Here is a 13329-nt window from a genome sequence, read left to right on the forward strand (position 1 = left end):
TCTGAGACTTTCATAACAAATTTGTTATGGAAGTTATTCAGTTTTATAAGACAAGATCATCTGCATAACATAAACAGACTTGAATACTTCCATTTTATCAGTTTTAACGTTACATTACTTTCTTTCATAATGTGACCTATATAATAATGAATAACAGTGAAGATAGTATGCATCTCAAACACTTTACCACTAGATCCTTTAATTGACACATTAACATATGCCTTTTTGTAGATCTACAAAACAAATAGATATGTTACATTCCAATTTCTTGACTATTTTTCTTAGTTTATATATTTCTGGTTTCTCCTCTACAATTTTCTAAGCCTCTTCTCGAGCATTAATCACCTGGAATCAGGGAAATGGTTCTGAAACCCTCATTGTTTTATTTGCCTTTTTTTACACATGGGTACTATTGACAGCCCTATTCTCATCTGAAATTCAACCTTCTAACCAAGATTTATGAATTATATAGTAGCTAAAACCTTCTCTAACTTGTCTCCCATCAAGTTTCTGATGTCTTCATTCCTACATGAAGTATTGTTATATACTCATGATTGCATTTTCTCATCATTATACGATCTGTTCTTTTGATTCCCCTTTTGTGAGATGAACTGAATAAAATTAAGAGCAATTTGATATGTAATGGATACAACAAAACTACCATTCAAAAAATTATTGGTAATTATCATCATGTTGGAGGTTTAATGGAATATATATATACAGCACTAGGATATGATTAAAACTAATTTTAATGCTTCCAATATTTCATCTCTCACTGAGACATCTTCAGGGATTACAAATAACTCTTGTTGGGAGTTCTGAAAATTATTGTTTTCCAAATGAGTTAGGTTGACTGAGTGCAGCTGCAGATTCTAAAAACAGTCTTTCATTTTTAAATTTACTATGGTGGAGCATTGTGGTTTTCTTCCAGGAGATCCTGTGGGTTATATCCAATACATGGTCTGCAAGGCCAGATTGACTATAGTCACGATTGCAGATGTATGATTTGTGTTCTGAACGGAAAGATGTTGATCTGCCTGTCTGTCCGGAGTAAGCCAACTTGCAGGAACAGGGTACTTTATAAACTCCAGACACTGAGAGAGGAGGGAGTGGATCTCTGATAGAATGGATAAGAGTAGCAAGTTTCTGGTGGGGCTTAAAAGTTGTGTAGAGGTTGTACTTTTTTAAAGACATGGCTATTTTTTCTGATGTGCCATGGATGTAGGAGATTGTGATGGCATTTCTGAAATCCTTCTGAAGCGATTGGGGGGGGGGGGGGGGTGATTATTTTGTTACTGTAATCACTGTAGCTATTGGAAAGGAATTTGTTGTGCATGTGGTTGAAAGAAACATTCCATTGGAACAAAGATTATAGGCTCTGGTTAAAGTTTTAATAATGCCATATTTGAGAGGGATGGTGATAGGAAAGTTTGTGAATGTATCTACCTGTGTGATTGGGTTTTCTATATACAGTACAGGAAAGGTTATTATTAGGAAGCTGTGTTACTAAGGTGTCTAGGAAGGGGATACTATTGCTATATTCCTTTTTCATCATAAACTGGCTTCTTGGATGTAGACTGAGGTGACTGAGGAAGGAGTCTAAAGTGTCTAGGCCATGAGGCCAAATAGAGAACACATCATTTGCGTATCTTAGCCAGATAGAGGGGGTTGAGTCTATTGCTTGTTTTTCAAAATTTTCCATGTAAAAATTAGGTGAAAGGGGGGCGCTCAGTGGGTCCATCTGTAAATTTTGTTCTTCCAAGAAAAATAACCAGAATTGATGGCAAAGGAAAAGAGATCTAAGATATCAGAAGGAAAAACTTTATGTAAGTATTATTGTCATTTAAGGGAATATTGGTAAACAGCGAGGTGATGTCAAAGCTTACCAGTATATCTATATTATTTAAAGTTAAATTTTCAATCAAGGTTTAAAATGGGTAGAGTTTTTTATATAGGATGTAAGCCCAGTGAGGGGGGGTGGGGGGTAAGGTTTGTGAAACAATAATTGTCAGAGCTTCCACTTTACATCCTAGAGCACACCACCTAGATCAGACTTTAGGGTCACTCATCAGTTTCATTGTGTTATCTTTTTGTTTGTGTGTGTTACAAGAGTTATTTGTAATTCCTGAAGATGTCACAGTGACTGGGACGAAATATTGGAAGTATTAATATTAGTTTTTAATCCTTTCCTAGTGCTGTATGTATTCCATTAAACCTCCAACATGATGTTCTCCTAGCACTTAAGCCTTAACACATGGATAATTATCATCCTTTTACCAGACTACAATCTGATGTGAAAAGAATTTCAATACTCTGCCTTAAAGGAGCCATGGAACAAATAGCAAGGATTCTTCATAAATTCAATATATATTCTTTCTTCAAACCAGTTCAGAAACTTTCTTCTTACCATCAACAAAGGATATGTTGCCACCTCTTTCTTTACGAGATATCTATCAAGTACCCTTCTAATGTCATCATTCTTATTTCAAACAGACTGGCTTTTCTGCCTTAATTAGAATTGAAGAACATTGAGACTGTGTTACATTTTTGGAACCAGACAAGACTTCTTTGCTCCAGCAAGTTCAAATTTAATCATAATAATCTCTTCCTTGAAACGTGAAATGCTAAGAAATCATCCAAACCTGAACCGATCAGACTGTATGCCAATATCCATGTTTTGGGAACGGATCACCATTAATTGTTCATAAGTTTATTTATTTATTTTCATCTACGTAACGTACTACAATTGTTCCTTTGAACTTTAATAGTGTAATATCACATACTTCAACTGTGACTGAGGCACATGCTAATATACACATGGTTTTTGATTAATCTTTCGAATGTAGTTAACTGTCTATCTCCCTGGTGATGTCCACGTAACATTAGATGAAATATATTGGAGTTTTTTAATAAATTCTGCCTAATTTTTGTTAAATGTGTAAACTGAAACTTACTAGCTGTATGTCTAGTGCACATGTTCCATTAAAGCTATTAACTTTCAGCTAATTTTATTGATAATAGTATTGCTGGATAATTATTCAGTGCAACCATTGATTAGTGACAAGTTTTTTTCATTGATTCATGTTCTAAGTGTACATCTCTAATGCTCTATAGATGTGGGTTCTATTTTTTATTCTGGTGTATAAATGTATAACTCGTGCAACAGAAGTAGGGAAATTAAAAGATTAAATAAAACTTAATCATTGATATAGAATACTGTACTTAATGAATTTTGTGAAACAGGTGTTTAATTGTTCAAGCTGTCTAAACTATTGCAAAAAAGTTTGCAATAGTTTAGACAGCACAAATGACGTTATCTTAGGTTTTGCTGATTGTTGAAAGATTCTAATAGCATCAACACGTAAAGATGGAAAATTGATTGATGGAGAATGTTTCATAGAAAAATCAAAAATTAGCTAAAGATTTTCACTGATGTGGAAATTTTTACAGCCAGTGAGTTGAATGTGATTCATCTGAGTTTTCTCTAGAATCAGCTATATAACCTTAAGGTAATGTATGAGGCCTTGAACTGAAAATGTCCTAAACCTAGTTGTTATAATAAATCCGATCTTATGATCTATTTATTATAAGGTTAATGTGAGCAATTTTATTATGAACAGTAGTTCTGAATTATGCTAATGACATAAATTGAATGTTCTGCTTATTTGTTCTATTTATTTAAAATAATCTTTTCTTTATTAGTCTGATTATGACATGGTGGACTACCTAAATGAACTTAGAGAAGGTTGTTTAGAAGCTTACACAGGCATTGTCCAAGGCCTTAAAGGTGATCAATCAGCCCCTAATCGTAAGTATATGTATATATGAGTGTGTGCGTGTGTGATTGTGTGTATGCCTGCATGCATGTGTAGTATCAGGTCAGTATAGAAGGATGTAGTTAGTGTAATGAATATATTTATCTGTACATAATCATTCTTTCTGTAGCATCATTAAATATGTTTATAAATTAGTAAATATATTTGTTTTGTGTTTGAAAAATAAATACATTTACTAAGTTATAAACATATTTAATATATATATATTTTATCTTATCCACAAACAAAAAGTTGCAAGACCTATAGCACATCAGTGCTAAATATAGGTAAGAAGAAAGAAGGAATTTGTTGATATATGATAAGAGAAGACAGTGTGGGAGATGAATGAAAGGATAAGTTAGTTTGATAAGCTTGATATCATTCCTCTGCTTTGAAAAAAAGCAGAGGAATGATAATGGCCAATTCAGCAGGATATTGACTATGAATACCTGTAGAAGAGGCATAATGCAGAAACTGCACATCTATAGGGCATATAATTTCAATTAATTTGATTGTTCACTCCTGAATGAGTCATTGCACAACTTAAGATGTTTGGACAGAATTGGGGTTTATACATTGTTAGCAGTTGTAGAGGTAGTGAAATGTGTGCAGTGTATTGGCAGCTGCAGAAGTTTAAGCAGAAATTTTTTGTGCCAAGAAAGAGTGGAGGTCAGCTCAAGAAGTGAAATCTGGTGTTTTTTTTTTTTTTTTTTTTTTTTTTTTTTTTTTTTTTTTTTTTTTTTAAGTAAGGAGAAAGTAGTCTGTGATATTTCTAAGGGATTGTGATGGAAATGCACCAGATTATCATCAACCCATTGAAGAATAGAGAGATCGGTATTTGTCTTTAGTTTAGGGGGATCTCATGATTGGACATCACAAGGTTTGTCAAAAGAAGGAAGGATGGAGTGTACTGTCATCAGCATAGCTATGTATAGGATTTGAAGTCAGTGAGAGATCTTTTATGTATAGAGGAAGAGAGCAGATGAAACCATTTACCATGACAAGTAGTTTGTGCCCAGGGTGGAAACTGCCAATCTATTTGCAAAAAGGTTGAACGCCAACCTTTGTGTCAAGTCCAATCGTATTCAGACCTATTCATTTTTGGGTCCAGAAATTGACGGTGAATGCTAGATTAGCTGTGGATTAAGAATGTCACGGTCCATTGCTGGTCACTAATTAGCTATTGGACTTCTAGATGGGATAGAAGTTGTGTGGTGTTAATGATCTTTACCATAGTTTGAGAGAACAGATTGATTCATGGTTCATTGCACAAGGATAGCAAAGGTCATTCTTCACCAAACCAAAGGTTATATCAAGATGAGCAGAAGCAAGAGTAATTGGACAGTAGTTTTTGGTTAAATATAACCAGCGAAATATCAGCAAATAAGTTAAATAAATATTATTTTCTTATTATTCTTGTGTTGCAAATTAAAACCATTAAATAAACTATATTGATTATTTTAATGAATATAGACTTCTTTCCATGCTATATGGGAGCTTCCAGTCAGGAAAGATTGAAGAGGAAATATAGAATAGGTTTTCATTCCGGAGCACAAGTTTTTATCACAATAGGTGGTATGTGAAGATTCAAGTGCCACTAGAAACAGGAGACAAATTTGACATTTGATCACTTCAAAATCAGATTACATTTATTGATGGTTTTTTGGCAGTTGTGAGTTGTAATGTACCTGAGTGGTGCTTTAAGGCATTTGTGATAAAATGAATTCTTTTTTCTTGCACTGCCTTGGAAATACTTGGAGAACCAAGCTTAGATAGTAGTTGGGAATTGTGAGTAGAGTGGGGGATTAAGACCTTCATTCTAGTTGAAATTATTTCTGTTATTTGTGCTGAGCAGATGTTTGGATCAGGATAACTGTAATCAGAATATGGAGGAGAGGTTATAAAGATGATCACGATCCTTTGGCACCCTTGTATGCCAGAGGACATGACTGAGAATGTCTGGGTGTTAGTTGTTCTGAGATGAAGGAAACTTAGATCAGGTTGTTGTGGTTTAAGTTACTAAGAGAAGAACTGATATTCACAGTATATTTGGAAAGGAACTTATTAGGAAGAGGGCAGAGTGTTAGGAAGATGTGATGATTGTCTGGTATTCTAGGATGTTCTAGTTAAATAACTAGAACATGTACAGAATGTTGGGTTATGACAAGGGCATGTCAAACATACTGTGCAGACCTTAAACTTTCCCATAAAGCAGTTCTGCAGGCAAACCACTAGATAATACAAAGGCTTTACATAATTGTAAAATGCATTAAGAGGCCTCCTGACCATCTAGCAAATAATCCAGATTATTTCTGGTGGAAATCATAGTATAGTAGTATGCTGTCAAGCCCATGCAGGAGATGGGCTCTCTGTGTGTATGTGTGTCAGAAGCATCTCTACAAGTCATTCATTCCCTTACTTCTCACCACTCCATACAAATCACCATAAATAATTTCAGTAACACTGTAGTGTTTCTGAAATTCAGTGGTGTTTTCTGAGAAAACACTATTGAAAACACACACACGTATATTTTATTTAAAATGGTCTGAATCTGCATTTGTGATTGTCTGTAATATAAACAGTGTGTATCCCCCACTTACAGACACACACCCAACCTGTTAACCAAACCTTGATTGGCATCCTCAGTAACTATTGTCCATCTCATCTTTCCAAAATACATGATTCCTTCCATCCCTAAAATGGAAACTATACATTTTCCCAATATGACATCCCATGTGTGAGAGTGCAAAATCTTGAATCCCCTTATTTTCAGTTTGCTCTGGCTCAAACTTTCCTTTCCCTGCTCAGTTGCATTTTTTTGTGTTTCTACTACAGATAGCCAAATAGTGAGGTCATTTTCCTTGGGCTCATTTCACAGATCAAGCTGGCTTGACTTCCTTTCAACTTTACTGATCAGGCTGAAAGAGATACAGAGTTGTTTGCTGTCAGCAGTGATTTTTCACAAATTGCTATCTGTCCAGAAAAGTGTCTGATAATCCTCTCCATGCCCCTTCATCTTTTCTTAGCCAGTTCTCCTTATTAATATAATATACTGTGGATATCCTTTTTTTTTTTTTTGGTAAAACAGACCATAGTCTCATCCAGATTCATTTTATTTATGGAATTCTCTACTCTCATCTTTTAACACTACAGCAGTGCCAAATGTGTTGTGATTTCTACTTGTCTCCTCCCTTTTTATTCCTTGTCAATTTACTGTGTTTGTTTTTCTGATCCAAACACCTGCTATCACCAAATAAGTAAATAATTCTAATGGAATAAAAGCCTTTGTTCCTCCTCCTCACCATTTCACTCATAACTTTGGTCACTATTCAAGCTTTGGCTCTCCAGCAAGTGTGCCAGTTCAGTTCAAGAAGGGGGTGGAAATAGATGAGTCGCTTAAGAGAGAAACTCCAGCTTCTTATTCAACCTACACAGCAGCTCAAAAATTACAGTCAGTACTAGTATTTTTTCTGTTCAACTGGCAATTGGTCATTCTGGTCTTTTGCTGAGACTATTTCTGTAGTCTCTCCCCATCCAAATGGCACTACCAAAAAACACAATTTTGCTCATTGGCAGTACGCTAATCCTTGTGTCATTGATATATCTTCATCATCAAATTTCTGCCATGTACCCTCAAGGGGTGTACAGGATATGATAGTACTACATTAAAAATTTACATCATTACTAACTTCCTATCTACAATTTTCCTCCAAATCAGTCTGTTACTTTTCAAGACTCCAACATTATCAGATCTTATATTTCAATCGTCTAAGGTACTTTGTAACGTATCAATCCACCTATATCTTGGTCTTCCTCTGGGTCGTTTTCCTGCCAACCTGGCAGAGAACACTTGTTTTGCTAATCTTTCCTCACCCATTCTGTTTAGGTGACCATACCACCTGAGATTAGCTCTGCTAACACATTCCTGGATGTTGACAATGTCAAGTTCTTTCCTAATATCCTCGATTTTAATATGATATTGCCATTGATGCCATCTGTTCATGCTCCTAATCTTTCTCAGGACTCTCATATCTACGGTCTCTAGTCTTTGGTTAAGTGTTCTACTTCTGACCCAGCTCTCAGATCCATAAGTTAAAACTGATTTGAACACTGTCTTGTATACAGCTAATTTAGTGTTCCGACTAATTTCGCTCTTATTCTATATGAATTTATTCAACTGACTTCCTACCATACCAGCTTTGTTGATTCTGTTGTCTATTTCCATATTTAATTTACCATCTTCACTAAAAATCGTGCCTAAGTAGCTGAAATGTTTAACTTGTTCCACAGGTTCTCCATTCACAACACAGTTGACATTTTCAACAATTCTGCCTATTTTCATTATCTTTTTGTCTTGTTATTGCTGACCTTCATACCATATCTATTACAACAGTTATTCAATTTAGTCAGGGAATCTTGCAGACTTGTAGCGGATTTATTTAGAAGTATAATATCATCCACATAAAGAAAAGAGCTGAGATTAACATCTCCAATTTTGATATCATGTTTAATACAACTTTCTTTCATGATGTGATCCATATAGATAATGAACAACAGAGGGGATAATGATACATTCTTGTATCACACCAGATTTAACATTAAACCATCTTCCTGCACTACAGTTCTAACTGCTGACTTACAACTCAAATAAAGACAAAGTATTGCTTGATATAATGCCCCATTGGCACCATATAACTGTAGCGTATTGAATAGCTTCTCTCTTGGCACCTTGTTTTATGCCTTTTCCAGATCGACAAAACTTAAATACAGATCATTGTTATATTCCCATGATTTCTCTACTATTTGTCGTTAAGTGACCATCTGATCCTGACAGCCTCTATTTGGCCTGAATCCAGCTTGTTCTTCACCAAGCTTTCATTATTATTATATTTATTATAAATAATTTCAATAACACTACAGTGTTACTGAAATTATTTATGGTGATTTGTATGGCTTGGGTGGTGAGAAGTAAGGGCATGAATGACTTGTAGAGATGCTTCTGACATACATACATGCACACAGAGCCCATCTCCTGCATGGGCTTGACAGCATACTACTATACTATGATTTCTACCAGAAATAATCTAGCAGCTGGATTATTTGCTAGATGGTTAGGAGGTGAAGATTTATGGAGACTCATCATAGGAGACCCAAATCAACCATCATACATGCAAATCCTATCATACCTCTACTTGAATCTATTCACTGTCAGGAACTTGCAAACCAATTCTGGCAATCCATTCCATTCACTTTCCCCACTCTCCATGTAAAAATCTGGTTCACAGACCCCTACAAACTGCACTTTTACACAACTTCCACAGATGGTCCCTAGTTCTGACTTTTTGTTATACTGTGGTGCCTCGCAGTTCGACATTAATCCGTTGCCGAACTAATGTTGAATTGTGGGACAATATTTCCCATATAAGTCTATGGAAAATAGATTAATTCATTGTCGGACCCCCATGAAGAATAGAAATACACAATATTATTTACTTTACTTTACGTATTTGACTATTGTATAACACCCTAAATTACAAAATACACAACACCATCATGTTGTGTATTTATGTATTGTGTATACTACTGTATACACAATACATACAATCTATTGAGCTTTAGATGTTGGAAGGGAGTCTTCTTTATTCTGTTCTACCTCTTCTCGTCTCCTCTTTGCTTGAAGAGGGATGAGGAACTTATCAAGGGTGTACTGTCTCTCCCTCTTTTTCAAAATGGTTTTGAAGTGATACATGATGGTGTTGTTGAACAATCTGTCATTCTACTCACATCAGCAGTGTTGGGGTGCCATTCCAAAACAACATACTGCACCTTCTCCTAATGGAATAAACTTCTTTAATAGCAGCTGTTCGCATCGGCCCTTTTTCCTTTGCCATCCACTTCTTCAGGTGAAATATCTCTTTCTCGTTTGTTTGCTGAGTGCTCTGAGTTCTTCCATGGTCAGTTCGTCATTGTAATCCTCCACGAGCTTTTCTACATCAGCCTCATCAACCTCTTCTATGTTGAGATTCTCCACCGTCAAAATGATCTCTAGCATGGCTGCAACTGCTGATTCTCCAGTTGCTTGATCTGCACTGTTGTCATCCTGGGAAAAATTAGAGATGAGTTTCTTCCACGATGCACTAAGGGTTCTCTGTGTCACTCCATCCCAGGCAGTTTTAATAAAGGAAATGGCGTGGAGAATGTTGAACTCGGTCTTCCAGATGTCCTTCAGTGTCTTGTCAGAAGAGTGAGTCACATTGAAAAGCCGTGAGAACGAAGTCTTGGTGTAAAGTTTTTTAAAACACTCAATCACTTCTTGATCCATGGGTTGGATCAGTGACGTGTTTGGAGGCAAGAACTGGACTTTGATGAAGTCAGCCAATTTCAAGAATGTCCTCTAAGTCTTGAGGGTGGGCGCTAGCATTATCAAGGATCAGCAGTGCCTTCAAAGCAAGTTGTCAGTGAGGAATTTCTTCATGCTTGGGGCAAACACCTCAAAAATCCAATCTTTGAAAACTTGCTGGTCTACCCAGCATTTTGCATTGGATTTCCACATTGGATCACCAGAGCAGATAAGGGTAATGCCACAGAATATAATTAAAAAATTGAGATTATCTTCAGAGATCACTCTACCTACATCCCGCTAAAACACAAGTTAAAAATTAAACTTAAAAAGTATCTTCCTGGCCCCTGGCATTACGAAAAAACTCGAAGAACCCCCCCAATATACAGTTTACCAAAAACACAGAAACCAAATTTCCCCCCTAAGACCTTTAGTGAATGCCACTAATGCATCGTGCTACAAACTATCAAAACAGCTGGCTAACTCTCTGACCCTCCCCCTCCCCCTCAGTGGACTTACTGCATCCTATATAAAAAATTCTACCCATTTTAAAAATCTAACTTTAAATAGCACAGACATGTTAGTAAACTTTGACATCTCCTGACTGTTTTCCATTATTCCCTTAATTGATACCTTAACACTCTTAGAAAAGGTTTTTCCTTCTGACATCTTAGATCTCTTTTCCTTTGCCATCAGTTCTGGTTATTTTTCTTGGAAGAACAAAATTTACAAACAGATAGATGGGATAGATAGATGCTCTCTCGGCAGCTGGATCTCGCCTCCCCTCTGTCATAAACTGCCCCTGATGTTCGGCTCAGTCCTCTTTTATTTTCACCTTCTCGGGACCTTGCACCAAGGGTTGTAAACCCCGAAGAAATTGGCAGTTCTTCTTGATCCTTTTGTTAAGGCCGGCCCGTTCTTTCTTCTCCTCCGTGCGCTCTTTTTTCCTTGTCTTGTCGGGCAGCCGAAACTTCTTTGATACTAGCTTTGAAGGTGTTCATGCGCAGAACTTACAAACAACTTTCTCACACACTTAATCATAAACAACTTTCTTGTGCTCTTATACATAGCTATTATATGTTATACAAAGTTCCGATGGCAAAGCGTTGCCTTTGTTTTTGACATTCTAGAAACTTTAGTTAAAACGGTAAATACAATCAATTCCCATGTGGTTACATTTGTAACAGTTCTCATGAGACTTGACCTCTGTAAAAATCTATGTAAAGCGCTTTGATAGAGTTTTACATCACCATACCCTACATCCGTGGCAGCACATCTGAAAAAGTACAACCTTCACACAACATTTAAGCTTCACCGCAAACTTGCTACCCTTGTCCGTTCTACAAAAGATCAACTCCCTCCTCTCTCAGTGCCTGGAGTTTATAAAGTACCCTGTTCCTGTAAGCTGGCATACTTTGGACAGACAGGCAGATCAGCAACCATCCGCTTAAAGGAACTCAGGTCATACATCTGCAACCACGACTCTGGCCAGTCGAGCCTGGCTGACCATGTCTTGGATACAACCCACAGGATCTCTTAGGAAAAAGTCACCATGCTTCACCGTAGTAAATTCAAAAAGAGAGACTATTTTTAGAATCTGCAGCAGCTCTCAGGAATCGACCAAATCTAAATAAATACGGTTGCATTAGACTTCTGAAGATTTGCGAAACAATAATCATCAGAAATCCAACCTTACATTCTACCTAGCTAGGACTCTAGAGTCACGCGCGTGGTTAGCTTAGTATTGTGTGGTATTTGTGTATATGTTACATTAGTCTTTGTAATCCTTGAAGATGTTTCAGTGACTGAGACAATATATAGGAAGTATTAAAATCTGTTTTAATCCTTTCCAAGTGCTGTATGCAATCCATTAAGCCTCCAACGTGATCTCTAGCTTCCCTGGTTTTGCACTACCCCACTCTTGCTAAACAGCACTTTCTCCAAACGTTTAACTCTAAAACCATTCAAATGCAGTCCATCTGGCATATTTCTTTTGTCCATCAAACTTGCTCATACACCAATAAACTGCACAGCATTTCTCCTGCACGTTCTCTCATTTATTCATTGGCATTGTGGTCCTTCTTAGTTTTGTTCTATCATACCGAAGCAGCAGACTCACAATCTTTACTTTCTTGCTCTTCATTTTCACTTCCACTAAAAACTTTCATATCTTTTCTCATTGCATGTTTCTCACCTTTCAAATCATTTGTGCCAGCCAATATAATCAACTCATTCACTCCATTCTTCTGCATACTTACAGGATCACTAACATCCTTTATCTTTGGAAAAACATGCATTCGTCACTTTCTCATGAAGTACACCTCTTATCACTAATCTCCCATGCAATACTATATCTTTTCTCCCAGTCTCTCGCACTGTTATGCTTTTGCTATTCACTCTTTCTTTTATGCTCCATGCTTCCTTACCACTTGCCAATCATTTCTCCAGTTGCTTGAGCTCACGTTTTGTCCTGTGAAGGAGTCCACGTAAGCATGTAATTTCTTTCTGCACTAGCATCTCATCATCCACATTACTTTAAACCACTTTCTTCGAACTCTCAGCCATATTTTGTGTACTATCACTCACTGCTACTGCATTTTCCATGGTACCTTGACAATCCTGCCTTATATCAGCAACCCAGATCAGTTTGAAAGCACCAATTTTCATCTGATCACTCAAGTTAAGCAAATCTGAACCCAGTTAGTATCTTGAGGGACGACCACCTGGGAATCATAGATAATATAAATCCTGCTGAAGATCAAATCTCTTCCTCTTTTTCTTTTCTGCTATGCACAACATATCCACAGCCTTCTCCATTTCCAAAAAGTAGGTGTACTTTTCCTGTCAAAGATGCTACCTCCCACTTGTACAATTTCTAATAGTGTATAAATCTTTAATATATTGTCTTCAGATTTTGGGTGACGTACCAAAAACTTCACTGAAAATTATTGCTGTCAAGAAGAGCCTAATTAATTTGATGATCCTTTTCTTAGATTCACACCATTTGCTTTATTGTGAACGTGTTTTTGCCTTGTACTTCTTTTATAAGTATTTTCATGGATTCCACTGAACTGCCTGTCACCATTCTTCAACTTTTCTTTAAACCTTATAAACCCGTGAGCAACCAGTCTTCAACATCCATTTATTATGCAGATTCTTATTTTCCTGTGTTCT

General features: G+C 36.5%; 1 protein-coding gene across 2 annotated transcripts in view; it reads left to right on the forward strand.

Annotated features, from left to right (window-relative positions):
* The window catches only part of Fs(2)Ket (Importin subunit beta Fs(2)Ket), a 302779-nt gene that overhangs the window by 223295 nt on the left and 66155 nt on the right, over window positions 1-13329 (forward strand). Inside the window, exon 17 of one of the 2 annotated variants that reach the window (XM_090405664.1) lies at window positions 3703-3808. In XM_090405664.1, the coding sequence (XP_090261790.1) occupies window positions 3703-3808 (106 nt within the window). The remainder of the gene's footprint in view (window positions 1-3702; window positions 3809-13329) is intronic. The other variant, XM_090405665.1, reaches the window with a different exon arrangement.

The sequence above is a fragment of the Typopeltis vanoorti genome, chromosome 15, assembly GCF_054136105.1.
Source record: "Typopeltis vanoorti isolate ZY-2024b chromosome 15, IOZ_Tvanoo_1.0, whole genome shotgun sequence".
Lineage (NCBI taxonomy): Eukaryota > Metazoa > Arthropoda > Arachnida > Uropygi > Thelyphonidae > Typopeltis > Typopeltis vanoorti.